The sequence below is a fragment of the Rhinatrema bivittatum genome, chromosome 1 (genome assembly GCF_901001135.1).
Source record: "Rhinatrema bivittatum chromosome 1, aRhiBiv1.1, whole genome shotgun sequence".
In the NCBI taxonomy this organism is placed as follows: domain Eukaryota; kingdom Metazoa; phylum Chordata; class Amphibia; order Gymnophiona; family Rhinatrematidae; genus Rhinatrema; species Rhinatrema bivittatum.
Window position 1 is genome coordinate 724177948 of NC_042615.1, and position 13927 is coordinate 724191874.

Consider the following 13927-nt stretch of genomic DNA (forward strand, 5'->3'; position numbering starts at 1 on the left):
CCATCCCTATCCAGGCAATAGTGAGATGTGAATGCATGGAGAGAACTCCACATCACAGCCTCACAGATTTCCTTTACAGGAATTGCTTACATGCAGGCCACCGACACTGCCATGACTCAGACAGAATAAGCCTTGACATGACCCCCAAGATGCAGTCTCACTTGGGCATAACAGAAGGAGATGCAATTTGCTAGTCAATTGGATAGTGTCTGTTTGGCAAAGGCAATGCTCATCCTAATCCTATCAAAAGAAATAAAAAGCTGGGTGGACTGTCTATGGGCTTCTGTCCGCTTCAGACAGAAAGCTAAGGCTCGCTTGCAGTCCAAACCTTGCAGGGCTCATTCACCTTGGGAAAGAATGTTGTCAGTATGATGGACTGGTTAAGATGGAATACTGTCACCACATTAGGCAGGAATTTAGGGTGCATGCACAAGAATCCCCTGTCATGATAAAACTTAGTGTAAGATGGAAAGTCAGTAAGACCTGGAGCTCGCTGACCCTGTGCGTTGAGGTGACGGCCACCAAAAATATGACTTCCAGGTCAGGCACTTCAGGTCACAGGTGTGCAGTTCACCAGCTGAACTAATACCACATTGAGGTCCCAAGACATAGCAGGAGGCCTTAGGGGAGGCTTCAACTGAAGCAGGCCTCACATGAAAGGTACAACTATAGGCTGTACGTTTACACCATGGAAGTGTGCACCAGTTGCACTCAGATGAACTCTAACAGAGTTGGTTTTCAAGCCAGCTTCTGATAGGCGTGGGGCAGGAGAGTGGATCTAAGGCCTTCTGCTCAAACCACACAGAAAACTCCTCCACTTCAGTTCATAGGACTTTCTAGTGGAACGCTTTCTAGAAGCTACCAGGACCCGAGACATATTCTCAGAGATTGAGTGGTTGCAGAATCTCTCAACATCCAGGTTGTGAGCCACTGGGCTTGGAGATTGGGATGTTGCAATCTGCCTCGATCCTGCATGTTGAGATATGGGAAAGTCCCTAGAATAACTGGTCTCCAGATGGACAACTCCCACAGGAGTGGAAACCAGACTTGACTCGGCCAATAAGGGCTATGAGGATCATAGTCCCCCTCCCCGGTCCTCATGAAGCTTCAAGAGAGTCTTCGCCATTAAAGGAATTGGAGGACACGCATACAAAAGAACCTTGCCCCAATGATGGGCAAGGGCGTCCGAGGCTGGTTTGCCATCTGTCCTGTACAGGAAGCAGAACAGAGACACCTTTCTGTTGCAAGAGTATACAAAGAGGTCCACGTCTGGACTCCCCCCACAGGAGGACCACTTGTGGGGTTGGAAGGCATGACTCAGTCTGTCTGCTACCACGTTCTCCATACCAGCCAGGTACTTGGCCTTGAGCAATATCCCGTAGGACAGGGCCCATGACAGATCTGGACCGCTTCCTGACACAGGAGGTATGATTCCATACCCCTCTGCTTGTTGGCATAACACATTGCTACCTGATTGTCAGTTTGGATAAGGACAACCTTGTTGGACAGCTGATCTCTAAAAGCCCATAGTGCGTAGCAGATTGCCAAAAGCTCCAAGAAGTTGATTTGACAACAGCTTTCTTGGGCGGACCACAGACCTTGGGTGCTGAGCCCATCTACATGAGCTCCCTAGCCCAAGGTGTTCGCATCCATAGTTAGGACAATTTGGGTAGGAAGACTTTGAAAAAAAATTCCCCGTTCCAGATTTGAAAGGATCCTCCACTAGGACAGAGTTATGGAAGGGCGAAGTGACTCGGATGCAATATTGGAGGTTCTACTTGGCCTGTGCCACTGCGACCTCAGGGTCCATTGGGCTCTGAGCATGTGTAATCGTGCCTAGGGAGTGACATGGGAGTGCCCAACAGCCTCAACATGTGCCAGGATAACATCTGCTTGCTCTGCTGAATCTCTGATACGATGATTGTCAAAGCAACGGACTTTTAAAGAGGCAGGAAGGCCTTGGCCTGAGCCTTGTCTAGCAGGGCTCCTATGAAGTCTAATTGTAGTGATGGGCTGAGATGGGACTTTGGGTAGTTGATGAAAAACCCTAGTGACTCTACCATCCGGATGGTGAAATGCATGGATCTGACGGTTTCTGCCTGAGATGTGCTCCTGACTAGCCAATTGTCCAGATAAGAGAAAACATGCACCCCAACCTGTGGAGGTGTGCCTGAGGGGCTGACGCTAGCCCAAATGCCAACACCCAATACTGGAAGTGCTGTTTTTCCACCACGAATTGGAGATACATACGGTGACTGGAGAAGATCTCGATGTGAGTATATGCGTCTTTCAGATTGAGGGAGCATAGCCAGCCCCCTTTTTGCAAAAGGGGGAGCAAGGTGCACAGGCAAACCATCTTGAACTTTTATTGGGGGAGCAAGATGGCAGCATGACTGGATGCAGGAGCTGCTCTCTGTTACCTTCGCTTTGTTTCTTCCATTATGCCATCCAAACGTAAAGGCAGAGGGCGGGTCTTCCCTCCTGATGTCCCCTCTTGCCTGGACAGCAGCTTCTACCACCTCTCCTCTCCGGGTTGGCAGAGCACTTGGAGGCTGTACACTCTGTTGCGAAGGTGGGTGAAGGAGCAACCGCCTTGCCAGGGGAAGTTTCTCTTAGTCCCCTGGATCCTTGGTTACTGCCGGTGCAGAGACTCGCTTTCCCTCTGTTCTCTGCAGAAATGTCGGTTGACGTGTTGGTGGCATGTGTGTGTGTGTGGCGGGGGGGGGGGGTGTGTGCGGCGGGGGGGGGGGGGGGGGGGGTGCATGCGTTGGTGCTGGAATTGCCACTGTCTGCATTGCCGACTGAAGATGCAGGGAGAGCCAGTTTTTCCATCTTGTCTGGCTTCTTCATCCCCTGCTGAAATTCAGGGTGAGTCGGAGGTTTCTTCGGCCTTGAAGCTACCTAACGCTCCAAGATCTGAGCCTTCTCGGCTCTCTTCCGAATCTCTTCTTTTTCCAGCTAAACTGACTGTGGTCACACTGGATGCAATCTGGGATTTGATGGTAGGTTTTGGCCATTCCATGAAAGATTGTAAATCCAAGATAGACGTTCTTTCCAATAAAGTTGATGCCATGGGGAATAATTATGACACCTAATTTTCTGAAATTCAAACTAAAATCTCTGCTGCTGAGACTAACGGAAATATTCAGATCTTTAACGCTTCAGTGATTAAGGACTGAAATAATCTCTCTCGCAGACTTGAGAATTTGGACTTCCCCAAGGTGATGGGTGAGAACTCCTACCAGACCATGAAGAAGTATTTCCTAGACAATCTCCACTTTGATCCTGAAAAGCTTCCTTCTATCAACAAGTTGAACTTTACTTTTTCACCTAATATAACGAACCCTCAGCAGTATCAATCTGAATGTTTACCTAATGTTTTTGAAAATTTGACTGGTTTCCTGGAAGATTCTGGTGCTGAGATTGAGTGTTCCACATTAATTGTTTGCTTTATCTCTGAACTGGATGTGAGCGAGGTTATGAAAAGATACTTTAAGAATATTTCCTCTTTGTTTTATGGGCAAACAATTCATATTTTCCCTGATTTTGCCCATTCTACACAAGAAAGGCGAAAAGAATTTCTGGCTTTAAGGTCTCGGGATGTTTCCTTAGGATGTTCTTTTGTTCTTAGATATCGCAATGATTGCTTTGTGTTCTTTTTGCATGAACAACTTAAATCTTTCAACAATTCCAGTAGTGTTCCATCTCCCTTTTCAGGGAACAATTAGGTCTAGTAGTTGATCCATGTTACATTTATTTCTGCTGGATTCATGTTAAGATAGTTTTTAAATTTTTCCTTGTTTCTCCTATTATTTTCCCTCCCTTCTCCTTTTATTTCCTTAGTTGACGATTGGTCTACAATAATTATTTCATGTATATCTGTTTTTCTTTTTTATATAGTACTTATTTCCTTTGTGGATTGTATATCCTTTCGTCCTTCACCATAAGAATGGTGTACTCCTTCTTATATTTTTGAAATTAATAAAAATAAAATGTAAAAACAAAAAAAACAAAAACAAAAAAATGTTTCTTTTATGAATCTGTTCAAGGCCCATAGGTCTAGGATGGGACAGAGTCCTCCTGTTTTCTTTGGAATCAGGAAGTACCTGAAGTAAAATCCCCGCCCTCTTTGCCTTGGTGGAACAGGTTTGATTGCTCTGGCCATTAGGAGAGAGGAGACCTCCATTAGAAGCACCTCCTGATGCATTACTGGCCTACAAAACTGGCTCAGAGGGCAATTTGGTAGGTTCAATTGGTACCTTTGGAGTCTATGAAAAGAACCCATTGTCTGAGGTTATACTGGGCCATTGGTTCACGAAGAACTGCAGCCTGCCCCTAATTTGCAAATCCATCATCCCGGGTATGGGCAACTGGACTATGCTCCCCACGACCCAGTCAAAACTCCATCCCTGGAGTTGACCGATGTGCTGGCTGGAGCTTGGAGGACAGCCGTGGGAGCCCTGATGCTGTAGACATGAGTGAGGGGGCAGAGGATAGTACTTCCTCTAGCGAAAGACTTATTCTGCCCTGATCTTGCCGAACTCTTAGTCAAGGAGAATGGGTTCGGAGTGCTGGCGGAGAGTTGTTCAAGGGATTCATGGTGGTCCCATAGCTGGGCCACTTCGTCCCTCACCCTATCTCTGAACAGATTCTCCCCAATACATGGCATGTCAGCGAGTCATTCCTGTACCTCTGGTCAGAGATCAGAGGCCCACAGCCATGCCATTCTGCGGGTGTCTATTCCCACTGCAGAGACTCTTAACATATATATACATAGAAACATAGAAATGATGGCAGAAGAAGACCAAACGGCCCATCCAGTCTGCCCAGCAAGCTTCGCATTTTTTTTTTCTTCTCATACTTATCTGTTTCTCTTGGGTCTTAGTAACCTTTTGGTTCTATTTCCCTTCCACCCCCACCATCTTGAAAACATTGTAGGTTGCTTCGACCTCATGTTTTGCGCATTCCAGGCCCTTATGCACCAGTGACAGTCAGCTGCTCGGCCACCTCCTGCACTTGCTTCCAGATGTTCTGCAAGTACTGGCTCATGTAGAGCTGATAGGAAGCCATGCGGATAAGAGGCATGGCTCCCTGAAACACTTTTCTCCCAAGAATGTCCATTGCTCTGTGTTCCTTCCCTGGGGGTGCCGAGGAATGGGTCTGAGAATGCTTGGCTCTCGAGAGCGGATTCGACCACTACCGCATGGACGCGATGCATGCCCAGTGAAGTGTGCCAAGTCAAAGCTCTAGAAACTTTGACATAAGTTTTCTGTGTCAGGGCTCCATCTGATGATGTCACCCATGTGTGACTACCACCATCCTGCTGGTCCTCGGAGAAACTAAGATTCTCCATAACCAGTTCTTCACTGTAGCATTTGGATTTCATGAAAGAATTAATACTTTGCAGCAATTAACAGGATACAGATTACAAATAAGAGATGCTTCCATATATCCTACTCCTTTTGTTGCTGCACTAAGGAAGCACCAGGGCAAATGGTTACAGATAACCCAAACACTCTTCCAGAGAAACAGAGCAGCTTGTGGGAACCACAAGCCCTGACCACTCCTGACAGCAGCCAGGACCTTGGTGAACCCTCAGGCTCTAGAGACTGGAGGATTGTGGATGCTCCGAGGATTACAGGCAAAAGACTTACCAAGTACACAGGCTGATGTAATAAGTCATGCGTCAAGACTGTGTTAAGAAACTGTGTACCGAAGTTCATAATGCATGTGATATAAAATAAAAAAAAACCCAACTCCCGATGGAGTAAGCAATTAAAAAGGCTTGCCAACACAAATGTGCACACAAATCTGAGTAAAAATGGATGCTCAGTCTTTTGCATAGACAGACTGGGGATGAAGGGGCAGAAGCATGGAGTTGGGGTTTCTCATTGGGTGGAGCAGGAAGACTCTTGCAGCAGCCACACAGAGTTTGGGTCAGGGTTCTTTGCCCTCTGTTATTATGGTGTGGGCTGTGCCTGCTAGGGCAGTGAGGAAGGGGAGCGCCCAGGGCTGCTCTTCTCTGTTCCTCTTTATTCAGTGATTTTTGCAGAGTCTATAGCTCTCTCTCACTGCTGTCCCTTTAAAAAGTGAACCCCCTTCCCCTTGCATGATGTCATGGACCTGCTAATCCCTGTGTGTCTTTACAAGAGAGAGAGAGACAGATCGGAGATATCAGCTGGAGCCTAATTTCCTATGGAGAGAGTGTGAAATGTGTGTAAATCTGGAAGGAGAGCTTCTAACAAGCAAGCTAAGTTTCACCTTGATTCCACAGAAGTCTGAGCCTTAAAGGAATATGTGACAAGGGTACCTGTCCCCATGAGCGTATATATGTTTTTGGATTGAGCAGCACAAGGGCTTAAAATGACTTAATATTGACAAGCTGCTTTTAAGTTCCATACAGGGAAATATCCATCAACTATGACAGCCCTTTATTGAGATAAATAGAATTAATAGCAAGAAAACCTGCAGAGAACTTTCCGTGAATGAAGAATAAATGTTCACTGCTCTTCAAAGCCTCCCCCCACCCCTCCTGAGGTCAGCCAAGCTCTGATGCTGCAGGAAGTGTGTTAGACCAATGGGAGCCTCAGAACTAGAGTTCTAACCAATGGGGAGAGAGGGAAAGGAGAGATGCAGGCTTCTGCAGAAAGAAAAAAGGTCAGAAGCAAGGGGAGCTGGGATTGAAAGAAGACAAGGATCTGGCTTTTGTGTGAAACACCAGGCAAAAAACCTAATGGAAGTATGCTACACCAAGTGGAGCATGACTGAACACCAATGAAAAGGAAAGAATCTCTAAGGAGGGGACAGGGTCCTCCCTTGCTATCCTCCCCTCCAACAGGAGATACTGGCTGCAGTTAATGTGGAGAGGGGTGCCTTTCCTCTACTGAAGGAGCCAACAGTGGTAAGTAAAAGACAAACAAAACAATCTAAATCTTGACTCTAAGAGTGAGAACCAGAGGGTTTTCCCTAAAAGTGTATTCCTGCACTGGATGCTCATAGTTATATGAATAAGAGTCACATATTCAATACTCAGGCTGTGCTAGGAGTTTGCTTTACACTTGCAAATACTACAGGAGAGATAAACTGCAGTGGGGTTTCAACCATGAGAAACCATCTGCACTGTAAATACTGGGCCCAATAGTGGCTACCTAGCTCAAACACACACACAGTTTGGACTAAACCCATTTGCATAGGAGGGTCTATATCAACCTGCCACAGCAGCCTTGTGTGGACATTTGGTTTATTCAGGAAATCTGGGGCCCTGGCACCAATTTTTTTTTTGTGCTTGCACCACTCGGACTGGGGAAACCCCAGTCCGAGTGGTGCAAGCTTACACTGGGGTTTTGTGATCTGCTTGCATGCCTTTTGCTGTTTCTGGGGTTGCCATTCTCAAAAGTGACATCCTGCTGCAGCAGAAGACTCCTCCAGCCACCATGTAATAGGGCCAAATGGGGGTTGTGAGTTCTTTAGATGATGGGGAAATGACCCAGGCACCTCAGATTCAATACGGTTAGTACCCCTGTTCCTGAGCAGGTGATCCAGGAGACACCATGACTTGCTGAAACTTTCAACACAACTTTACTCTTTGTCAAAGATGAAGAGACATAAATGTGATGGCAATCAAAAGAGCAGAATAGTGCCCCACAGTAACAGATAGAAACAAGCAGTTTCTGTGTGGGGCAGGAGAACGGATCTAAGGCCTTCTGCTCACACCACACAGAAAAACTTCCTCCACTTCAGTCGATAGGACATTCTAGTGGAAGGCTTTCTAGAAGCCACTAGGACCCAAGACATCTTCTGAAAGATCAAGCAGCTGCAGAATCAGCCTCTCAACGTCCAGGTTGTGAGCAACAGAGCCTGGAGGTTGGGATGCACAGCATGCCCTAATCTTGTGTGATGAGATCGGGGGGGGGGGGGGGGGGCAGTCCCCAGACTGATCAGTCTCTGGATGGACAACACCCTATGGAGTGGAAACCAAATCTGTCTCGGCCAATGAGGATCATAGTCCTTTGGTCCTCTAAAAGCTTCAGGAGAGTCTTTGTCACCAGAGGAATCGGAGGATGTGCGTATAGAAGACCCTTGCTCCAATGGCAAGCAAAGGCATCAGAGGCCGGTTTGCCAGCTGACCTGTACAGGGAAAAGAACTGAATCACCTTTCTTTTGCAGGGGGGTGTGAAAAGCCCATGTCTGGGCTTGCCCAAAGGCGGAAAATCCAATTCGCCACCCTCAGTACAGTGACCACATGTAGGGTCTGAAAGCCCAACTCAGTCTGTCCACTATCACATTCTCCATTCTGGACAGATACATGGCCCAGAGTACTATCCCGTGGGACAGGACCCAGGACCAGATCTGGACTGCTTCCTGACACGGAAATAAGATCCTGTGGTATGTCAACAAGCAGGGAGGCACATTTCTACTTGGTTGTCTGTTTGGACCTGGAAAATTTTGTTGGACAGCTGATCTCTGAAAGCCCACAGAATGTACTTGATTGCCTGAAGCTCCAGGAACTTGATCTGACACTGTGCTTTCTGGGCAAACCATCGGCCCTGGGTGTGGACCCCCTCTACATGAGCTCCCTACCACAAGGTGGACAAATTCATTGTTAGGACAATTTGTATAGGGGGAGTTTGCAAAGATATTTCCCATTCCAAATTTGAGAGAACCTGCCACCAGTACAAAGAGTCCCAAAAGAGACAGAAAAATTTGGATGTGGGCCTGGAGATTCTGAATAGCCTGGTACCATTGTGACCTCAGGGTCCATTGGGCTTTGCTCATGTGTAAACGTGCCAAGGGAGTAATATGCACGGTTGTGGCCATATGGCCCAACAGCCTCAACATGTGCTGAGCTGACACCTACTGGTTCTATTGAATCACCAGTGCTATGGATGCCAAGGTGACTGCCCTGGAGTGTGGCAGGAAGGCTTTTGTCTAAGCCATGTCTAGCAGTGCTCCTATGAAATTCAATCGAGGTGACGGGCTGAGATGGGACTTTGGGTAGTGGATGACGAACCCTAGTGACTGCAATAACCGGATGGTCAAGCACATGGACAGATCTGCCCCTGCCTGAGTGGTGCTCTTGAACAGCCAATTGTTCAAGTAAAGGAAAACATGCATTCTCAGCCTGTGGAAGTGCACCCCCACAATGGCCAGGCATTTTGTAAAGACACATGGGGAGACGCTAGCCCAAATGGCAACATTCTGTATTGGAAGTACTGTTTTCCCACCAGAAATCTGAGATACTTCTTGTGACTTGGGAAGATCTCGATGTGAGTGTACATGTCCTTTAAATCGAGGGAGCACAGCCATTCCACTCTTTCTAGGAGGGGAATCAGGGTGTCCAGGGAAGCCATATTGAACTTTTCTTTTTTGAGAAACTTGTTCAAGGCCCTCAGTCTAGGATGGGATGGAGTTCCCATGTTCTCTTTGGAATCAGGAAGTACCGGGAGTAGAATCCCTGCCCTGTTTGCCTTGGTGGGACAGGTATGACCGCTCTGGCTGTTAAGAGAGCTTCCTTAACAGTACCTCCTGATGCATTATTGGTCCCCAAAATGGACACGGAGGAGAATTTGGTGAGACACCCAACAAGTTCAATTGGTACCCTTGATGGACAATGGACAAAACCCACAGATCTGAGGTTATATAGGGCCACTGATTCACAAAGAACCATAACCTGCCCCTGACTTTGGGGGGGGGGGGCCCAATGTCTCAGGTTTGGGTGGTTGGTTCATGCTCCCTATGATCCAGTCAAAACCCTGTCCCAGAGTTTGGCTGGGCAACAGCTGGGGCGTGGGCGCTCTCTGCTGCCTGGGACGGCCTCGAGAGCTCACCCTCTGCAAACGGGAGCGAGGGGCTGGAGGACAGTACTTTTTCTGGTGGTAGAAAGACCTCCTTGGATTCTGCCCTGTGGATCTCCTGGCTGAGGAGGGCTGGTCTGAACTGCTGACGGAGAGATGCTGGATGGTCTCATGGTGATCCCACAACTGGGTCACCACATCCCTCACCTCATCTCCAAAGAGATTCTCTCCTGTGCACGGCAGATCAACGGAGTCTTTCCTGTAGCTCCGGACGGAGATCAGAGATCTGCAGCCATGCCATTCTGCGGGTGCCGATTCCTGCTGCAGAGACTCTCACTGCATTTTTGAAAACATTGTAGGTTGACCGAACCTCGTGTTTTCCACACTCCTGGCCCTGTCACACCAGCGATAAAAAGGTGTCTTGCTGCTGTTGAAGCAGCTGCTCGGCCGCCTCCTGCACCTGCTTCCAGAGGGTGCATGAGTATTGGCTTATGTAGAGCTGGTAGGAGGCAATGCAGGCATTAAGCATGGCCCCCTGAAACACCTGTATTAAACATTCAATTCATTACTTAATTGGGTTTTTCTATGTATTCATTTATTTTTTTCTACTTTTTCACAGTGCTTCAAAGCAGATTACATTCAGGTACTGTATGTATTTCCCTATCCCCAAAGGGCATACAATCTACGTTTGTACCTAAGACAATGGAGGGTAAAGTGACTTGCCCAAGGTCACAAGGAGCGACAGCGGGACTCAAATCCTGGTCTCCTGGTTCATAGCCCACTGTTTTAATCACTAGGCTACTCCTCCCAAGAGCATCCATCATTCTATGATCCTTCCCTGGAATCGCCGAGGCATGGGTCAGAGAGCACTTGGCCCTCTTGAAAGCTGACTAAACCATCACTGACTGATATGCCAGCTAACACTTTTCGAATCTAGTAGCCTGTTGGACCAGGTAAACTCCATCCACCTTCGTTTACGGAAGGTATTGTGAAGGGGGTGCTCCCAGATCCTCAGCAGCAATTCCTTAAAGATCTCGTGTACTGGGACCTCCACAAACTCTTTAGTAGCCTCCACGAACAGGAGGATTTTCAGCATTTTGTGCCTGGCATCCTCTTCTGTCATTAACTGAAAAGGAATGGCCTCAGTCATCGCCCGCACAAAACCTGTGAAGGTCAGGTCCTCCAGTGGAGACCTCCTTTGTTCCTCTGAAGGAGACGGTTCTGAGGGGAGAGCCTCTGAGTCCTCGAAGGAGGATTCTATAGAGTCATCCTCCCAGGGGTCATATGGGGCCTCATCCTCATGTAATCCACAGGGGATGGGGGTCCTAGGTGCTCTGCCTTCGTCCAGAGGCATCGGCACCACTGGCATTGGTGCCGGCCCCGGCAAAGCTGCAGGCCTCGGTGCCAGTCAGCCTCGATGGAGCTTCCTCCTCGAAGGAACCGACAACGAGCACTGGATTGGTTGGGGGAAATATCGGTTCCCTGCTGAGCATCAATGGCCTCCCAGGAACCGGCGCCAACTGGGTCGGAAACACACTGATAAGCACATTGAGCCGTTCCAGCAGCAGTTCCAGCAGGGAGAGTACTGGCATTGGTACTGTCATTGCTACTGGCTTGATGCGAAAGAAAACTTACTGAACCGCCAAAAACCTGACTAAGAGGCTAGAGGGAACTGGAGAGGGACCCACGTTGAGAAAAACTGCGAAAATCCCCGAAAGTAATTGGTGGAAAAGTTTTCCAAGGTAATTTTCTGAAGAAAAGCCACAAGCTCATTTCACCACGAAGCAACAGCTCCGCGGAAAAGAAAACAGAGACTGAAGAGGGACACTGTGTGTATAAGTGGTATAGGGCATGCTCATTGTGCCTAGTCAAAGTTCTAGAAATTCTGATAAATTCTTCCGATGATGTCACCCATGTGTGAGGACTACCATCCTGCTTGTCATAGAAGAAAGGGCTATTGTTACATGTGAACTAATTTTTGCACTATTTACAGATTTTAATGTCTAATTATGTGCTAATTTTATTTACTCATATCAGTTTTAATTTTATATATATGTGCTGGCTTATCTGTTCATGCTGATTTTATTTGTGTGTATTAATTGCACTGCTTGACAATGTGACATATTAAGATCTGTTATGACTGTTCTCTCCTTGTTTTACACTACTTTGGGTAAATATTTTTCAAAATAAAGCTACTCAATGATCAGGCATCACTAAAGCCAATTATTCCTCTCTTTATATTAGGATAAAAACTAGTTTTTCAAGAATTTGGAGTCCCAGTTACCAACTTTTCCTTTTCCTGTTTGTCATAGCCAGCATATATACAATCTAAACTTGGCACACAGTGCAGGCAAATCATTTCAGCTTGTAGCATACCAAATTACTCCAAAATGAACATAGAAAATGAGCAAAATTACCTTCAAAGACATCTGTCATTTTGCAGATCTGAGCAAATGTTGCTCCATTGGCCCATGTATACACAACATCCATCAAGTTAGGTTTGAATGAGCTTAGGTACGTTTCCTCATCCACTTCCAGCTTGGCTTCTGCTGAAACCTTGGCTATTCGTTTGGCAGTTTCCTAAATATAGATATAAAGCAATGGATGACTCAAATCCAGGAAAATGATAGACTGTTTGGTGTTAACACTGTATCACAATGCAGAGAATAAAAGAAATATCTATTGGTTGATTTTATAGAAGCACTTTGTCTTAGTCAAACAAGGCTTTAATAATACAAGACGTTTCACCTAGAATTAAAATGTCTACTTTCTGGGATGCATGCGTGCACAGCCTGTGCATAATTGTGGTTCAATAAACATAACTCATCCCTGAGAGTCCTCATTTCCTCCTTGATATGTCCTGAAAATTTGGTGCGGACAGGGCACCCAACAGAAAAGTTATTAGGAGGCACACACTTTCAATGGTCTCAGAAACCTTTTCCTTTGGAAAGTAGGTTACAAAAGGGTGCATATAAACGACTGAGGAAGAAGTGCACCCAGAATACTAACTGGGAATATTTTTGGAAGATTAAAGAACTCATCTCTGGAGCCTCTTTTCTCTATCAACGGGAAAGAAACCTCCTCATTAAGTTATCATCCTTTAATTTAAATGGAACAAAATTATGTGCTTGAGACACGCAGATAGGAAATATCATGACCTCAAAGAATGTAGCAAATTACTAAGACAAGCCAGTTTCAGAGGGACTGAATGCCTCAGTGATTTGGTATTGGGACACAGGGCCATCGTTACAAATCTGGCTCAGGCTGACAGTCATTACCATCTGAAAATGGTTTGTTGGCCTATGTGAAACGAGTAGGTGGTCTCGTCCCGGCTCCCAGGTGTTCACATCACTACATAACTCTGCTATTCCCTTTGTTAGTCTCTGCAGACTGAATAGGCATGGAGACAGAAATATCTTCACTCAGAAGTACTCCTTCTAGAGCAGAGTAGAGGTTTACTGGCAGGACAGTGTGGGTGAGCTTTCACTATCCCTGCTGGATCTGTTCTGTGAATAAATAGAGAATTTCTGTTTCCAGTGCTGTCAATGTGGTACAGTCACCAGCAAAAACACCACTGCTTTCTGGGATGTTGGCACTCACCAAACGAATGACGGAAAGGTAGCTCTTTTTGCTCCAAGGAGGAAGGGCCATATTTTACATCACTAATAGCGATGTGTGCAAAGTGGCTGGAGATGCATAGCCTTAGTGTGATTCCAGACATATTAATATTAGGTTTTAATCACAACTGATTACCTAACACTAAACAGTCACCTTAGCTAAAAGCTTTTACTTTTTCTTTGTTTGTTTTTAGTTTCTTGCTCTATCAGTATACAGGGTGGGCACAAGGTGAACCATCTACCTTGTGCCCACCCTCCTCCCCCACCCGCAGTCCAGGCCCCGGCTCTGGCACTGACCTCATTCACTCACAGAGGCCTCCTCTCTTACACACACACTTAGGTTCCTTATCTCATACACATATACACCCTTACACAGGCTTCCCACCTCTCTCTCACTAACACACACAATCCCTCTCACTCATACAGAAACAGAGGAGCCACTCATGGCCCACCGAGTCTGCTTCTCTCGGCCCTAAGCAGGATGGGCACTGCTCGCGGCCCAACGAGTGTCTGCAT

At 46.7% G+C, this 13927-nt stretch overlaps 1 protein-coding gene across 1 annotated transcript in view; it reads right to left on the reverse strand.

The window, feature by feature from the left end:
• Window positions 1–13927, reverse strand: part of MTREX (Mtr4 exosome RNA helicase) — a 325983-nt gene that overhangs the window by 34837 nt on the left and 277219 nt on the right. Inside the window, exon 25 of the mRNA XM_029577212.1 lies at window positions 12212–12374. Within this exon, the coding sequence (XP_029433072.1) occupies window positions 12212–12374 (163 nt within the window). The remainder of the gene's footprint in view (window positions 1–12211; window positions 12375–13927) is intronic.